The sequence below is a fragment of the Perognathus longimembris genome, chromosome 7 (assembly GCF_023159225.1).
Source record: "Perognathus longimembris pacificus isolate PPM17 chromosome 7, ASM2315922v1, whole genome shotgun sequence".
NCBI lineage: Eukaryota > Metazoa > Chordata > Mammalia > Rodentia > Heteromyidae > Perognathus > Perognathus longimembris.
In genome coordinates, this window is record NC_063167.1 from 3,545,903 (window position 1) to 3,561,242 (window position 15,340).

At 52.8% G+C, this 15,340-nt stretch overlaps 1 protein-coding gene across 1 annotated transcript; it reads right to left on the reverse strand.

The window, feature by feature from the left end:
• Nucleotides 1-1,315: 1,315 nt before the first annotated feature.
• On the reverse strand, nt 1,316-10,012 carry Rpl22 (ribosomal protein L22). Its single transcript, XM_048350141.1, has 4 exons — nt 9,889-10,012; nt 7,881-7,985; nt 4,786-4,910; nt 1,316-1,516 (listed from the first exon to the last, which is right to left on the reverse strand). Exons 1-4 carry the CDS (start codon nt 9,898-9,900, stop codon nt 1,372-1,374), a joined length of 387 nt encoding a protein of 128 aa, XP_048206098.1. The 5' UTR covers nt 9,901-10,012; the 3' UTR covers nt 1,316-1,371.
• Between the last annotated feature and the right edge of the window lie 5,328 nt (nt 10,013-15,340).

Consider the following 15,340-nt stretch of genomic DNA (forward strand, 5'->3'; position numbering starts at 1 on the left):
ACAAGTAAAATTTGCAAACTCAAATCACAAACTTACAGTTAAAAAGCATGGTAAGGGACACTGACTGAGCCACTGGTGCCTTGTCCACATGTGAAAGAAAGGCTGCCTCCCGTGGGGGCAGACAAGTGTGCAAACAATTCTGCTTCAGGACATTTGCATAGAAATAGAAAATGCTGGCGCCTTTTGCCACAGGTGAAATCGTGAAGCCTCAACATGTTAAAACTCAATCCAAGAAGCACCAAATGTTAAATTGGAGCCAAGGTAGAACTTGAACGTTTAATTTCCAGCTGTGCACAATTCAGGTGTGGGAATGGGCTGCAGGCAAGCTCTTTGACAAGGCGCCTTTCCTAGCGAATATTTGTTTTTGCAGAATTGTTTGGATTTCGGGAGGGCACACAAGGCAGCAGGGGCTTCCAGTCACCTTTGATGATGACTTCCTGCCCTTCCCTCCTGTCATTTCTCAAGGCTCTGAACACATTGGCACAAAATCCAAGACAAGGCCTTCTCTGGGCCTTGCAGGCACACTGAGGATTTTTGGGTGGATTGGACCCAGAACCTGTCACCAACTGGGCAGCACTCTAACACCAGACAGTCCAGCCGCGCCGTTACGTGGCATGGAAGCCGCTATTTGTTGGGCCGTTGTTCAAGCACTTCTCATACCTGCCTCCACGGGCCCTTCAATGGGGCTATACAAGCAAGCCTCGCGAGGAAGCTACACTAGTGCCTCCAGCGCCTCCTGCTGGAGGCCAAGGTGATCGCTGTAAAGACATGTAGAAGCAGGGACTCTACAAACTCCTTTCTGCACAGATTTACTTCACTTAAAACCTGGGACTTTTTACAATCGTTCATTTTCCAATATGCAGCAATGCCTAGAGGATAACTTTGCTTCTGTAGGGAAAAAAAATGATTAACATACATCATTGAGCATCGATCAAGAGCAGCTGTGAATTAAAAAGTGAAGACAAACGTCTCAGAAACCTACATTTTATTGACACTGAAATTTCCCCACAAATTTCCTTTTTAATGGACCAGAAATCCCACAGTGCGTCCTGAATCCTCCCCCATGAAGAGGGCCAGATCCAGATGAAATACTTTTAAAAGACAGCAGGGACTGAGGCTCACTCTCCACCCTCGTCCACTACCTGGGTTCAACATCAACGCCCTTGCCACAGCCTTGTCTTGGTTCTCTATCACCATGGAGAGCTGGGGGAAAGTCTATAAACACGAGGGAGAGGCAGCCCAAGTGAAGCTGCTTACTGTGATTCCCACTTTTCCATCCAAGCCACACTGCAGAGATACAAGGATAAACCACTGGTTGGGTTCCCAAGTTTTATTCAAGAACTCATACAAAATATTCCAGATAAATGAATTTTAATCCTCGTCTTCCTCCTCTTCTTCATCCTGGTTAATCTGGAAGTAACGTAATTCATAACTCTCTTTGCTGTTAGCAACTACGCGTAACCAATCACGTAGATTATTCTTCTTCAAATATTTTTTGGTGAGATATTTCAAATACCTGCAGAGAAAGGACACTTAAGAACTCCACAATACAGATGGTCTTGTATTCTGGAACATTTTAACTTTTATAAAACCATCCAAAACCTTTCCCACCCTTCCAAAAGAAAGATAAAGGCAAACATACCCAGCTTGTGCTCTACCAGCAGTATCAGCCGATCACCTAGCGCCTACACTAGCCAAGACTAGCCATAGAAACTAGGATAGATAGGGCTGGGAAGATGGCCTAGTGGTAGAGTGCTTGTTTTATATACATGAAGCCCTGGGTTTGACTCCTCAGCACCACATATATAGAAAAAGCCAGAAGTGGTGCTGTGGCTCAAGTGGTAGAGTGCTAGCCTTGAGCAAAAAAAAGCCAAGGGCAGTGCTCAGGCCCTGAGTCCAAGCACCAGGACTGGCAAAATAAAATAGTCTCACGAACTTTCCTGCTCGTCTTGGCTTTGAACTATGATCCTCAGATCTCAGCCTCCTGAGTAGCTAGGATTACAGGTATGAGTCACCAGCACCCAACTGACTGGGTTTTATTTCTGTCCATCATGGGGTCTGAACTCAGTCTGGGAGCCCAAGGACAGCATTTTATCACCTTGAGCCACAGTGCCACCTCTGGTTTTCTGGTGGTTAACTGGAGATTAAGAGTTGAGACTCTCCAATTAACCTCCAGAAAACCCAAAGTGGTGTTAAGGCTCAAAGTGGTACAACACTAGCCTTGAGCAAAAGAGCTCAGGAACAGCACCCAGGTCGAGTTCAAGCCCCATAATGGACAAGAAAACAAAAAGTAAACCTGCTCCTGTTGTAAAGGCAATGCCCTTTGCCCCTTATCCTAACTATGTGAAGAGAACAGGGGCTTACAAGCATCTCCATTTTCTCCCTATGGCCGCAGGCCACAAGGAACTACATCACACAAAAACCAGATTCTCCCACTTAAAAATGCATCTCAAGGGCTGGGAATGTGGCCTAGTGGTAGAGTGCTTGCCTCACATACATGAAGCCCTGGGTTCGATTCCTCAGCACCATATATGTAGAGAAAGCTGGAAGTGGTGCTGTGGCTCAAGTGGTAGAGTGCTAGCTTTGAGCAAAAAGAAGCCAGGGACAGTGCTCAGGCCCTGAGTTCAAGCTCCAGGACTGCTCCCCCCAACCAAAAAAATGCATCTCAAGATACTTTCCATCTGTTCAGGCTGCTGAACACAGGTCCTGGCCTCATAAAAAAGCTCCTGTCTAGGTGTGAGCACTGAACAGCAGCAGAAAGCAATGTGCACAGTGCTGAAGACCCTACACAGAAAAAGGTCTGTGGGAGAGGGGTGAATGGAATAGTGGATTGCACGCTTGTGAGGTTCTGGGTTCGAGCCCACAAAGAAGATTAAGTTTTATGCAGACAAGTATGCTACATTATAATAAACACACAAAGAACTTTTGTACATTTTCCATGAAAGATCCTAATGAAGATACAAGGAACTTACAGTTCCTATTTTCATCAGAATGCAAAAATATCTACACTAAAAAAGAGGCAATCTTCTATGTGATGATGCTATCTGCTAGTTGTATTAATTGTATGAAGACATTAGTAACTTGTGTTTTTAGAAACTAAGTTGATAACAAAAAGAAAGACATAAAAGGAATTTAAATCATCCCATCTAAAGTTTTCTGTCACACTATGTTTAGATGAGATGTTTAGTTCAAAACTTCAGGTAGCCAGGCTGGGAATGTGACTCAGTGGTAGAATGAAGCCCTGAGTTCAATTCCTCAGTACCACATAGAAAAGGCTGGAAGTGGGACTCTGGCTCAAGTGGTAGAGCGTTAGCCTTGAGCAAAAGACGCTCGAGGACAGTGTCCAGACCCTGAGTTCAAGCCCCAGGACTAGCCAAATAAATAAATAAATACATTAGGTAGCTTGAAAATTTTCCTAACATGTTAGAGAAACTAATGGTCAAAAGATGAGGGCTGGGGATATAGCCTAGTGGCAAGAGTGCCTGCCTCGGATATACGATTCCCCAGCACCACATATACAGAAAATGGCCAGAAGCGGCGCTGTGGCTCAAGTGGCAGAGTGCTAGCCTTGAGCGGGAAGAAGCCAGGGACAGTGCGCAGGCTCTGAGTCCAAGGTCCAGGACTGGCAAAAAAAAAAAAAAAAGATGAGATAAGAGAAAGTTCTAGGTATGGGGACATACCTTCAAATGCTTCCAGAAAATAAATGATTTTCATCAAGAGTGGGTGTGATAGTGCACACCTGTAGTTCCAACAACACCAGGGAAGCGGAAGCATCAGAATAGGAGTATAAGGCTATCCCAGGCTATACACTGAGACTATCTAAAAAACCTAGGCAAACACAGCACAGCACAGCACAGCAGTGTGCATCTCTACTGCCAGTACTAAAGAGGCCGAGAAAGGAGCCTAGCATGTTTGAAGTCATCCTGAGCTACATAATAGCAAAGCAATCTGAGAACTAGAGTTCAAAGTCTGGCACTAGTATGAATTAATTGAGGCTAATTCAGATCACGAGGCAGACAGGCCTAACAGAAAACCGAGGTCCTGGCTCCCACCCACTGCGTGAAGAACAGGAGCTGCGTCGGAGACATCCTCACACCACGCTGGAGCCTTGAAGTCTCCTGGAGATGCCGCAGGCTCTGGCCCAGCACGCCACACATGCACAGGCCCTACAAGGGCCCGTCCCCACTCTCTCACACCTCCTTCCTGACTCCACCAGTCTCTGAATCAGAACTCTGATTCCGCATGAGAAAAGCCAACAGGCTAGGAACACTAGGGCCACCCGTTGACTTTATGTCCTCCTGTACCACAGCAGGACCGCAGGAGGAGCGGGATGGCATCGGTCATCATGCCCAATGCACTGAATGAAACTAAAAAGGAAGCCCGCAGAGTGGGCGCGCATGGCTCACACCTGCAATCCTAGCTACTCAGGAGGCTGGGATCTGAGGATGTAGGTTCCAAGTCAGCCTGGGCTGCATGTCTGTGTGACTTATCTCCAATTAACCAGAAGCCAGAAAGAAATGTGGATAAGTGACAACCCCGGAGTTCAAGCCCCAATACCAGCATGCAGTGATGCAGAGACACGGGAAGCCTAAGTCTGAGCACTTTGCTGGCTGAAATATACTTTACCTTGTGAAAGAGCAAACTGCAAACACCCCAAACAGTGTCCTTTTGAATAGCACTCATTCACTGCCCATGCCCTGAACCCACAGAAGTTAGCAGAAGGAACCAAAAACCAAGTGACTCTCTAAGTGGCCACATTCTCGTCCCCTGAGATGGGAGCCGTACCTTTTGGAGAAAGGCACCTCAGAAGTTACAGTGATCTTGCTCTTGCTTCTCTCAATGGTGACCACCCCTCCACCAAGATTTCCAGCTTTCCCGTTCACCTTGATTCTCTCCTGGAGAAACTGCTCCTGTGGAAATCACCAAATCAAGTAATAAAGTGATAGGTTCACCTGGCTCCACCAAGTACTTTAATTTTGGTTCCCCCCATTAGGCCATGCATTTTTCAAATGTTTAGGGTTTGGGGTTTTGTTTTTTCCCCCAATCCCTGGCTTCTTTCTGCACAAGGCTAGCATAGCACTCTACCACTAGGCCAAATTCCCAACCCCAAATGTTTAGTTTTTTTTAAAGAATGCTCAACAAGAGGCTGGGAATGTGGCTGGGCAAAAAGAAGCCAGGGGCAGTGCTCAGGCCCTGAGTTCAAGCCCCAAGAATGGCAAAAAAAAAAAAAGGGGGTGGGGGGAAGAAAAGACAGAAAGCTCAGCCAAACACTAGTGGCTAAAACTGTAATCCCCACTACTCATGAAGCTGAGATCTAACGACCAGTTTGAAGACAGGGAAATCTATCAAGACTTACCTCAAGGACAGTTCCCAGGCCTGAGCTCAAGTCCCAGAGCACTGTCCCTGGCTTCTCTTTTTGCTCAAGGCTAGCACTCTGCCACTTGAGCCACAGCACCACTTCTGGCCGTTTTCTATATATGAGGTGCTGGGGAATCGAACCAAGGGCTGCATGTATAGGAGGCAAGCACTCTTGCCACTAGGCCATATTCCCAACCCAAAAAGAAAAAATTTTTTGAGAACCCAAATTATTCCACAATTTTTATTCCACAATTTTATTTCAGGTAATGGCAATAAGCCCTCAAAAGTTACTAATTTCATTTTGTACAGGCCATGCCTTTATTTTTCATAATTTGAAAATCATTTTTCTTAGAAGTACTGATCTTGTCAATAGTTGACCTAGAATACAAAGAGCAAATGTTGTTTCATTTGTTTGTTGTCGTTGTTTTTGGCCAGTCCTGGGGCTTGAACTCAGGGTCTGAGCACTGTCCCTGGCTTCTTTTTGCTCAAGGCTAGCACTCTGCCACTTGAGCCACAGCGCCACTTCTGGCTTTTTCCACATATGTGGTGTCAAGGAATCGAACCCAGGGCTTCATGTACACGAGGCAAGCACTCTACCAGTAGGCCATATTCCCAGACCCCAAAGACCAAATGTAAAATCAGAGAAGAGTCCAACTCTCCATGAGGGGTGAGTCAAAACGCAATTACAGGTTGGGATGGTGGCCTAGTGGTAGAGTGCTTGCCTCGCTACATGAAGCCCTGGGTTTGATTCCTCAGCACCACATAAAAAGAAAAAGCTGGAAGTGGCACTGTGGCTCAAGTGGTAGTGTTAGTCTTGAGCAAAAAGAAGCCAGGGACAGTGCTCAGGCCCTGAGTCTAAGCCCCAGGACTTGGGGGGGAGAACCTGCAAGCCCGGAACTGACCACTCACACCTGTAATCCTAGCTACTCATGGGGCTGAGAGCTGAGGATCATGGTTAAAAGCCAGCCCAGACAGAAAAGTGAGACTCAGCTCTAAACACCAGGAAACCACAAGTGGCACTGTGGCTCACAGTGGTAGAGCCCTAGCCTAGCCAAAGAGCTCAGAGAAAGTGCTCAGGCCTGACAAACAAGCCTTGAAAAGCTGCAGAGTCAAAGTGGGGAGGTGAGACTATTTAAATAAATGTCTTGCTGGGCACCAGTGGCTCACAACTGCAATCCCAGCTACTCAGGAGGCTGATATCTCCTGATCCAAGTTAGAAGCCAGCCTAGGTAGGAAGCCAGTGAGACTCTTATCTTTACTACCCAAAAAGATGGAAGTGTAGCTGTAGGGCACAAGTAGTAGAACTCTAGCCTTGAGCAAAAAGAAGCTCAGGGACAGCAACCAAGGCTGAGTTTAAGCCCTAGGACCCACACCAAAAAGTTTTTGATCTGAGACAGAAAAATGAACTCAGCTCCTGACACTTCTGTTCACTGACTAATGCTCCATTAACCACCATGCCTTCATTCCCAATTCTACTCACGCAGAATACAGGAGTAACCGGGAGCAGGACCAAAATGGACAAAAAAAACCAGCACAGCACCAAGTCTGAAAAGACCCAACTCCACCAACAACTCAGCAAGGAGGATCTTTTGAAGTAAACCCTGAAACTTGGGACCAGCAAGGCTCCGGAGCTGCTGCCACTTCAACGATTCCACCCCCACAGACCAGACTGGGCACCCCATGTTCACACTCAAAGCACAAGGGCAGTGCTGTGCCCAATGGAGCTAGCTGTGTTTCTTGTCTCACATTTATTTCTAGGCGAGCCTGGCCTGGAACCCTATTCATACTCGCCACATAGCTAAGAGTGCGCTCAGCTTTGTTTATCAGTTGCGTGGGGCTGGCATCCTCCCAATCTCTACCTCCAGAGCAGCTAGGACTACAGCATCTCAGAAGCATCAACTTCTCACGGAAAAGGAGGAAGTAGAGTAATTCTCTGCCCTTTACTGCACACTCATCTCATTTATTCCTGTTATAGGCACAAAAAAAGTCCTAGCTACTTGGGAGGAGGATCTCTTTTTTTTTTTTTTTTTGCCAGTCCTGGGCCTTGGACCTGAGCACTGTCCCTGGCTTCCTTTTGCTCAAGGCTAGCACTCTGCCACTTGAGCCACAGCGCCACTTCTGGCCGTTTTCTGTATATGTGGTGCTGGGGAATCGAACCTAGGGCCTCGGGTATACCGAGGCAGGCACTCTTGCCACTACGCTATATCCCCAGCCCCTGGGAGGAGGATCTCTTTTGATGCCAACATGGCCAGAAAAATGCCAGAGACCTCCACCATCCACTAGCCAGCAAAATGCTGGATTGGATGTGTGGATTAAATAGTAGAGCCTCAGGGAAGTTCTGAGGCTCAGTACTGGCGAATGCGTGCACACATACATGCATGCATACAGGCACAAATGCATGCGCATTACACAGCCCTCATTATGCCGAGTCAGAAGAGGAGAGCTGCCTCAAGCTCAAGGAGCTGTACTCCAGGTCTCAACAGCATCAGAAGCCTTACAAGCAGTAACAGGACATAACTTACAAAATTAGCAGCATCCATGATTCCATCTTCTACAGGGTGGGTACAGTCCAGGGTGAACTTCAGAACCTGCTTCTTTTTTTTTCCCCCCTTCGCCACAAGCTTTTTCTAAAAAATAAAGTACAGATAAAAGTGAAACCTGTCAGCAAAAACAATAAAACCGGAAACATCAGAGATCTACAACACAAAATCCATGCAGGTGAGTTCTTTTGCTAGAGCCATCAAGAGCCTTTCTGGGACTGGGAATGCAGCTTAGCAGTAGAGTGCTTGCCTAGCACGCAGGTAGCTATGGGTTCCAGTCATAGAAAAAACCGGAAGTGGCGCTGTGGCTCAAGTGGTAGAGTGCTAGCCTTGAGCAAAAAGAAGCCAGGGCTACAGTGCTCAGGCCCTGAGTCCAAGCCCCAGGACTGGCAAAAAAAAAAAAAAAAAAAAAAAAAAAGCCTTTCTCTGCCCAAACTTCTGGCAAGGAGATGCCACCTATAAACACGTGGTGGGGGTCATCCCCTTGGGACCAGAACATTATTCTTGAGGGCCCCCCAATCCTTACAACCTAAGGCCTGTTACCTCAAAAAACACAGTAACCATTGCCTTCTCTGAACCCTAAAGCTTCCAGTTACAAGAAATATACCTTGGTTTTATTCCAGGACTCAAGGTAGGAGGCCTACAAAGAACTTAAACTTTATCTGAACTGTGACTCTCATGCACCATAGCCCTTTTCCCTTAATCCCATCTCCCTATCCAACTCAAGCCCTTCAGTTTCTACGCTGTTAAGGGTAAATTAGAATATTAAAACACTTGTCAACCACCTAAGGCCTTCTCACTGGTTAGTTAATCCAAGAGTTAGCACTTCCAACCCACCAGGCAGAACACATCCTGAGCTTACTGCCTTTACTCTTGCAGAGGGACATAAATTAACAGTGCTACCTTGCTACAAACTCCTGGCACGGCTTTTAAGGTTTTCCAGGGCTGGGAATATGGCCTAGTGGCAAGAGTGCTTCCCCCATATACATGAAGCCCTGGGTTCGATTCCTCAGCACCACATATACGGAAAAAGTCGGAAGTGGCGCTGTGACTCAAGTGGTAAAGTGCTAGCCTTGAGCCTGAGTTCAAACCCCAGGACTGGCAAAAAGAGGATTTCCAAATAGTGACCTCCCTTTATGTTTAAAAGCACACCTACAACCTGTATTAAGTGGGCTTACATCTTTACATTTAAGATGGCACGAAAGCCACTCCTCGAGGTCTCTATTCACTTACGACCCAGAAGACTAGCCGAGGAAACCTCGGCAGGATCGGCAAGCCGACCTACCCACAGCCGACTTCTCGACGGCTCTCATTAAGCATTTTCAGCCCAAAGCCGGCCAACGCAGAGCATCTGAAAGCCCACCGAGGCAGAAAGAACGAGAACACAACCGGAGATGTGAAGCAGCCAGGCCCAGGGTGAGGAATACAGCAGGAGGGGGGGAGGAAACGACCTTCTCCCAGTCACCCGGGCGGGCGGCCGGCCGGCCGTGAACGACGGCGGGAGCCGCACAGCCCAACCGCAGGCGGAGCTAGAGATGAAACCCGGGTCTCCGTCCGACGCCAGAAAGGGCTGCACCCCGAGCCCCGGCCTGCGCTCGGAGCCCGTCTCGACCCCGGGCTCCCGGAGGTGCGGCTCCCCGGGCGGCAGGTCCCCGCGGCGCTCCCCGCCCCTCGGCCCGGGACCCGGGCCCGCCCGGCCCGCGGCCCCCGGACTGCGGGCTCCCGCTGGCCCAGGGCCGGCGCCCGGCCGCGGCCTGCGCGGAGCCCCGCGCCCTGGGTGTCCCGCACGCCCGGGCCTCAGGCCGCGGCCTCCCCGCCCACAACGTGCGCGGGCCGGCAGCTGTCCCGGCCCGGCCCGGCCCGCCCCGCCCGGCAATCCACCCGGCCCGGACGCTGCAGAGCTCCGTCCCCCGCGAGCCTGGACGGGAGCCAGCCGAGGGAGGCCCGCGAGCCGCCCCGAGGCCCAGGCCTCGCGCGGAGCCATACTAACCACGGGCGCCATGGCGGCAGCGGAGGCAGAAAGGGAGCGAGACGCACCGCGCAGGCGCAAAGAGCCCGCGGCGCGCAGGGCACGCAGGGCCCAGGCCGCACCAATCGCTCGGCCCCGCCCCTCGCTCGCCGCCGCTCGCGGAGCCGCGCGCCGTCCGGGAGCGATTGGTCGTCCTGGCGTGCGGAGCGCGTCCGCTCCGGGCCTGCGGGCCGCCGCGGGAGGCGGGGCGGCCCGTCCCACTGCGAGTGGCGGCGGGGGTGGGGGCGCCGGCGGGCCGGGCTGCACTTCGGGGCGTCCGGCGGGGGGCCTGGCCGGAAGCTGCGGGAGGGCGCGGGGAGCCCGGTGGCCGTGGGGAAGCCGGCCGCGGCGCCCGCCCGCGGCCCGAGCCGCCTCGGGAGGCTGCGCCCCGGGCATCCGGGGGCCCGCGCGGGCCGGAAGCGGGGTGCGGCCCGGGCGGTGGGAGCGCCGCACCTCGAGGGCCCGAGGCCCCGAGTTCCGGCCCCGGGGAGGTCGAGGCCGCCAGGCGGGCCGCGCAGCCCGGCCAGCGCCTCTCCGAGCCCGGTTGGAACGGGTCGTCCTAGCCACTCAGGCGGCCGAGGATCACGGTTCGAAGCCAGCCCGGGCAGCAAAAGCCAAGCGCGCCCAGCTCTTGACTTAGAGCCCCAGGACCCACACAGCAAATAGACAAATAGTTAACTCAAGGGCTGGGAACGTGGCCTAGTGGTAGAGTGCCTGCCTCCTACACGTGAAGCCCTGGGTTCGAGTCCTCAGCACCAGCCGGAAGTGGCGCTGTGGCTCAAGAGGTAAAGTGCTAGCCTTGAGCAAAAAGAAGCCAGGGACGGTGCTCAGGCCCTGAGTTCAAGGCCCAGGACTGGAAAAAAAAAAAAAAAAAACACCAAAACAAATAGGTAAATAAAGTTCACCTTCCAGCTCACCGTTTCCGAGGCCTGACCTGCATTTCTCAAAAGCCTGACCTGCATTTCTCAAAAGCACAGACTTGGCTGGTGCTGCTGGTTCAAGGAACAGCAAGTCTGTTCCTAGCTAGACTTACAGCCCGCTAACGGAGGGGACCGCTTTTCACCCACCCAGAGGCCCTGGTATCTTGGGGCGTTATCCACCATCTGAATTGGGACGGCTCACTTGCCCATACCCCAAGCCAGCCCCACTCCCTTTCACCGCCCTCACCCACCAAAAGCCCTGTCTTGTTTTTTGTGGGTTTTTTTTTTTTTTTTTTGCCAGTCCTGGGGCTTGGACTCAGGGCCTGAGCACTGTCCCTGGCTTCTTTTTGCTCAAGGCTAGCACTCTGCCACTTGGGCCACAGCGCCACTTCCAGCTTTTTGGTCATTCATTGGACGTTCCTGCCCAAGCTGATTTTGAACCTCCGTACTTAGATCTAAGCCTCCTAAATAACCAGGATTACAGGCAAGCCATTGTACTCAGCTGGAGAGTCTTATTCTTCGACCTGGCAGTGGCTGTTGGAGCATTTAGAAGGCGGGGGGGAGCAGTTTGCAGTTTTTCTTTGCTTTGCAGTGGGTTAATATAAGTCCTGGGACTGCAACTTAAGGCCCAGTGCTGTCTCGGAGCTTTTGTACTCAGTGCTAGAGCTCTACCACGCGAGCCACAGCTCCACTTCCAGCTTTGTGATGGCTAATTCCAGGTAAGAGTCTCAGACTTTCTTGCCCAAGCTGGCTTTGAACTTACAATATTCAGATCTCAGCCTCCTTAGTATCTAGGATTACAGCTGGCTTTGAAACTGCTATGGCTCAGATCTCAGCCTCCTCATTATTAGCTATTGAAGTACTGTGAATGCGCCCCCCCCACCCCAGTTCAAAGGTGTTTATCCATCGTCCTGTTGATCCTGGATTCAAGATGACTGCAAAAGAGAGTGACTCCAGAGGGAAAAACATTTCAAAGACAAGTATACATCCAAAGAAGGAGCAGATGGCTGAGGCGAGGCCAGTGGCTGGTGCCCTCCTTCGGTACTGCAGTTGTTTAGTGGTGAGAAAGGATCATGCGTTCAGTGGGAACAGAATGAGCTTGCAGTCCGGGTCTTTCCCTGGTGATACTGGGTGGGATTCTCTCTGACCGTGCTGGACAGCAGCAAGCCCCGGCGGCCAGTCCGCAGGACAGCAAGGTCAGCAGCCGTGGTCTGTGCTGGGTGGGTGCCGAGTGGGACCTGCACTGGCCTGGGGGGAGTCAATGCGTTTTCAGTGTAAGGGTTCCTCGGAAGGGGGGCCCACTAAAGTCAAGGAGCGGAAGTGGCGTTCTGGCTCGAGTGGTAGAGCGCTAGCCTTGAACTGAAGAGCTCAGGGACGGTGCGCAGGCCCAGAGTTCAAGCCTCACCACCAACCAAAAAATAATAAAAATAAAAGCCGAGGAGCATCTACAGTGGGGGCCTCCTCCCTGCCCTGAGGGATGGCGCCTTCAGGGCCGCCCTGGTAGGTGGGAGTGTGTACCTCCAGTCAGAATGCCACGCCCCTCGCCCTGCCCCCCCCCCCAGCTAACCTCCCCTTGCTGAGATGACAGAAGTGGCCCAAAGGGAACCCGCAGGCGACAGAGCCCTGGGCGCCCACCACCCAGCCTCCTCCCCCAGTGCCCTGGCTCCCCTGCCACCACACCCACTCGGCCTGCCACGCCCCTGCCTGCCCCAGGACGGAGCTCCAGCAGCTCACCTCCGTCCTCCATCGCTCATCTGCTCATCCTCCCTTCTGGAGCATTCCGAGTGCCTCCAGGAGAGCCCGTCTCTGGGCCTTGCTGTGCCTTCAGTTACCACCCCACTTCTTCCTTCTTTGCACGAAGCTTCTTGCCAGAAGCACCTTTGTGCACCGTGCCCAACCTCTGCCATCTTCTTTTCTTTTGTGTGTGAAACCCAGACTTGTGCCCCTCTGCCACTGAGTAAGGCGCCTCTTGCTAATAAGATCACTGAGGAGGCCTCTGCTTAGTGCCAGGACGGGGCATCCTGTCTCTGTCTGTCTGTCTGTCTGTCTGTCTCTCCCTCCCTCCCTCTCCCCCCCTCCTCTCATGCCAGGGCCTTGTACTGTCTCTGGGCTTTTGTGCACGCTGCTGGTACTCTACCACTCCAACCATGCCTCCAGTCCAACATCTTGCTGGGGACTTTTCTGCCCGGGCTGGCTAGCTTGGCTCCTCACATCCCAGCCCTCCCGGGTAGCAGCTGGGAGGCCCCAGGAGGCAGCAGCGCCGTGGGGATGGTGGGGCGCGCGGGCCCAAACTCCAATCCGGGTGGGAGCGAGGGCAGGCGGAGAGGTTGGGCGGGGCGCCTCCCTCCCCCACCCGCTGACCTTCCCGGCCAGTGATGGCAGCTGGGCCACGGCGGGGTGATCGCATCCAGGCTGGGAGGACCCGCAGTCCATAAGTGGCCGGCCCCTCTCGAGCTCCAGCCAGCCCGCGGGCAGCGGAGGGAAGAGTCCGAGGTCGGGGGCCATCTTCGGGCCCCCCCCCCCACCCCGCCCAGCCCGCTGTGCCGGTGAGCAGCCCTGGTCCGGGAAGGAGGGAAGGTGCCAGGCGCTGGACCAGGGTGCAGACCTCGAGCAGAGCCGGCTGGGGGGCTGCGCGCTTCACCTCCAATCCCAAACCCGCATGCTTCCCCTCCCCCCAATCAGGTTAACCGAGGTGGGCAGAGAGACCTGAGCAGCCCAAGGCAGGGTCAGAGGCTGGCCTGGCCAAGAGAAAAAACAACAACAACTCATAATAATGATAGCCACCTCCAGCAGCAAGCCAGGTGCTGATATCCCAGGGCTGGAATCCTAATCCTCGGGAGGCTGAGGCCTGAAAATCACAGCTCAGAGCCAGCCCGGGCGAGAAAGACCATGAGACCCTCAGCTCTAGTGAAGCACCCAAAAAACGCCAGAAGTGGAGCTGTAGCTTAAGTGGTAGAGGAAAAAAAGAGAGAGAGAGAAAGCTCGGGCGTTATGGGGTCCACAGATGGACAGGCAATGTGACACTCAGGCTAGAAAGATTTAAAAAGATCTTACTGAGTGAGAAAGCACTCCGGATCTCAAGATGCAGCCCCGGGCCATCTCAGAAGGCTGCTTGGAAACCCAAGAAACTACAGGAATCGCCCCTTTAGCTTAGCCATAGTGGCTTGTGACTTCTGAGAGGTGTCAGTCACAACAAGCAGGTCAGGGCTTCTTGATCTGCACTGGAAATCATCTGACAATCAGGCCGCAAAACAGGATGAAACTCTCCAGGGAGGAGGGCGCTACAGGTGCGACTGATACAGAGCAAAACAAGTTCAAAGCACGTTGGGTAAATACAAGGACATAACTTTACAGCAGGGGCCAGCTTCAGAGAAGTTTTACATTGAACGCTACAGGACAGTATTAGCAATACTTTGTTGTTGAAAGCTAGCGTAGCAACAGATTTATCTTCATCACTTCAAGGGACAGCACCCAGGCCGTGAGCTCCAAGCCCCAGGACCAGCAGACAATAATAACAACAGGAAAAAAGTAATAGTAATAATAATAACCTAAAACAACAGGCTAAAGGTGTGTCCCAAGTGATAGAGCCAAAAACAAAGCCTTGAGTTCAGATTCCAATACTGACCCCCTCCCCCACACCCAAAAAAATGCCACAGGACAAGTTCAGGGCTGGGGGAGGAGTCAGGCCATCCCAGGGTCTCAGAAATCCTAAGCCAACACACCCAGCACAGCTGGCCCAAGACTCCCCCACGCAGTGCGAGGCGGCTCAAGGGCAATGGGAGGTTCCACGCGGGACAGCCAGTCCACACGGCCTGGCAGGATTGCCCACGACCGGGCGAGGGTGGGGGGCCGTCTGTGGGGGGCCGTCCGCTTATGTGTAGCGAGCCTTGGGCTGCAGTAGATAGGACTTGGCTATCTTTAGTGGAGCCTGGAATGGAAGGGGTGAGTGTGGAGAGCCTCCTGCCCCCACCCCCCCCCAGGCGCCAGACGGTTGTGAAGGGTCCCAGTGGGCTCCCACCCATGGGCCGGCTGCTGCAGTTCCAGGTGGACAGCTCCAGACATGGCGTGGAGGTCTGCGGCCTGGAGTGCGGCCAGGAGGCAGGCAGGGGAGGCCGAGGGGCGGGGTGGGGCACAGTGTGGGTGGCAGGCGGGGTGCTGGCCGCACACACCCTGTGAACCAGAGGCGGGTTCCCCCACACCCCCTCGGGGCGCCTCGTGGCCCGGGGCGGCTCTGTTACTCACCTGTCTGTTACACACAGATGTCCGAGTCACCTGATTCGGGGGTCAGGTAGGGGCGGAGGATGAGGCCATTCGATTGAGAGAGGCACCCAAGTCGGTGGCGTAGTGATGTGGCATGGGAAGGGTCACCCAAGTCCCAGGGGCAAAGGGGTCCCGTGAGGCCCCTTTCTGCTCCCTGAGCAAGTACAAGTAAGCAGCTAAGGGGTGGGAGGGTGCCGCCACCATTGGAGAGGGGTGTTCTTGCGCTCACCCCAAGCCGGGGAAAAAAAACAAGG

What these genes read in the sequence shown, in the direction of transcription:
- Rpl22 (XM_048350141.1), bottom strand. An exon ending in TCATGGATGCTGCTAATTTT is followed by an intron (nt 4,911 to 7,880) that starts GTAAGTTATGTC and finishes TGATTTCCACAG; the next exon opens with GAGCAGTTTCTCCAGGAGAG. An exon ending in GAGGTGCCTTTCTCCAAAAG is followed by an intron (nt 1,517 to 4,785) that starts GTACGGCTCCCA and finishes CTTTCTCTGCAG; the next exon opens with GTATTTGAAATATCTCACCA.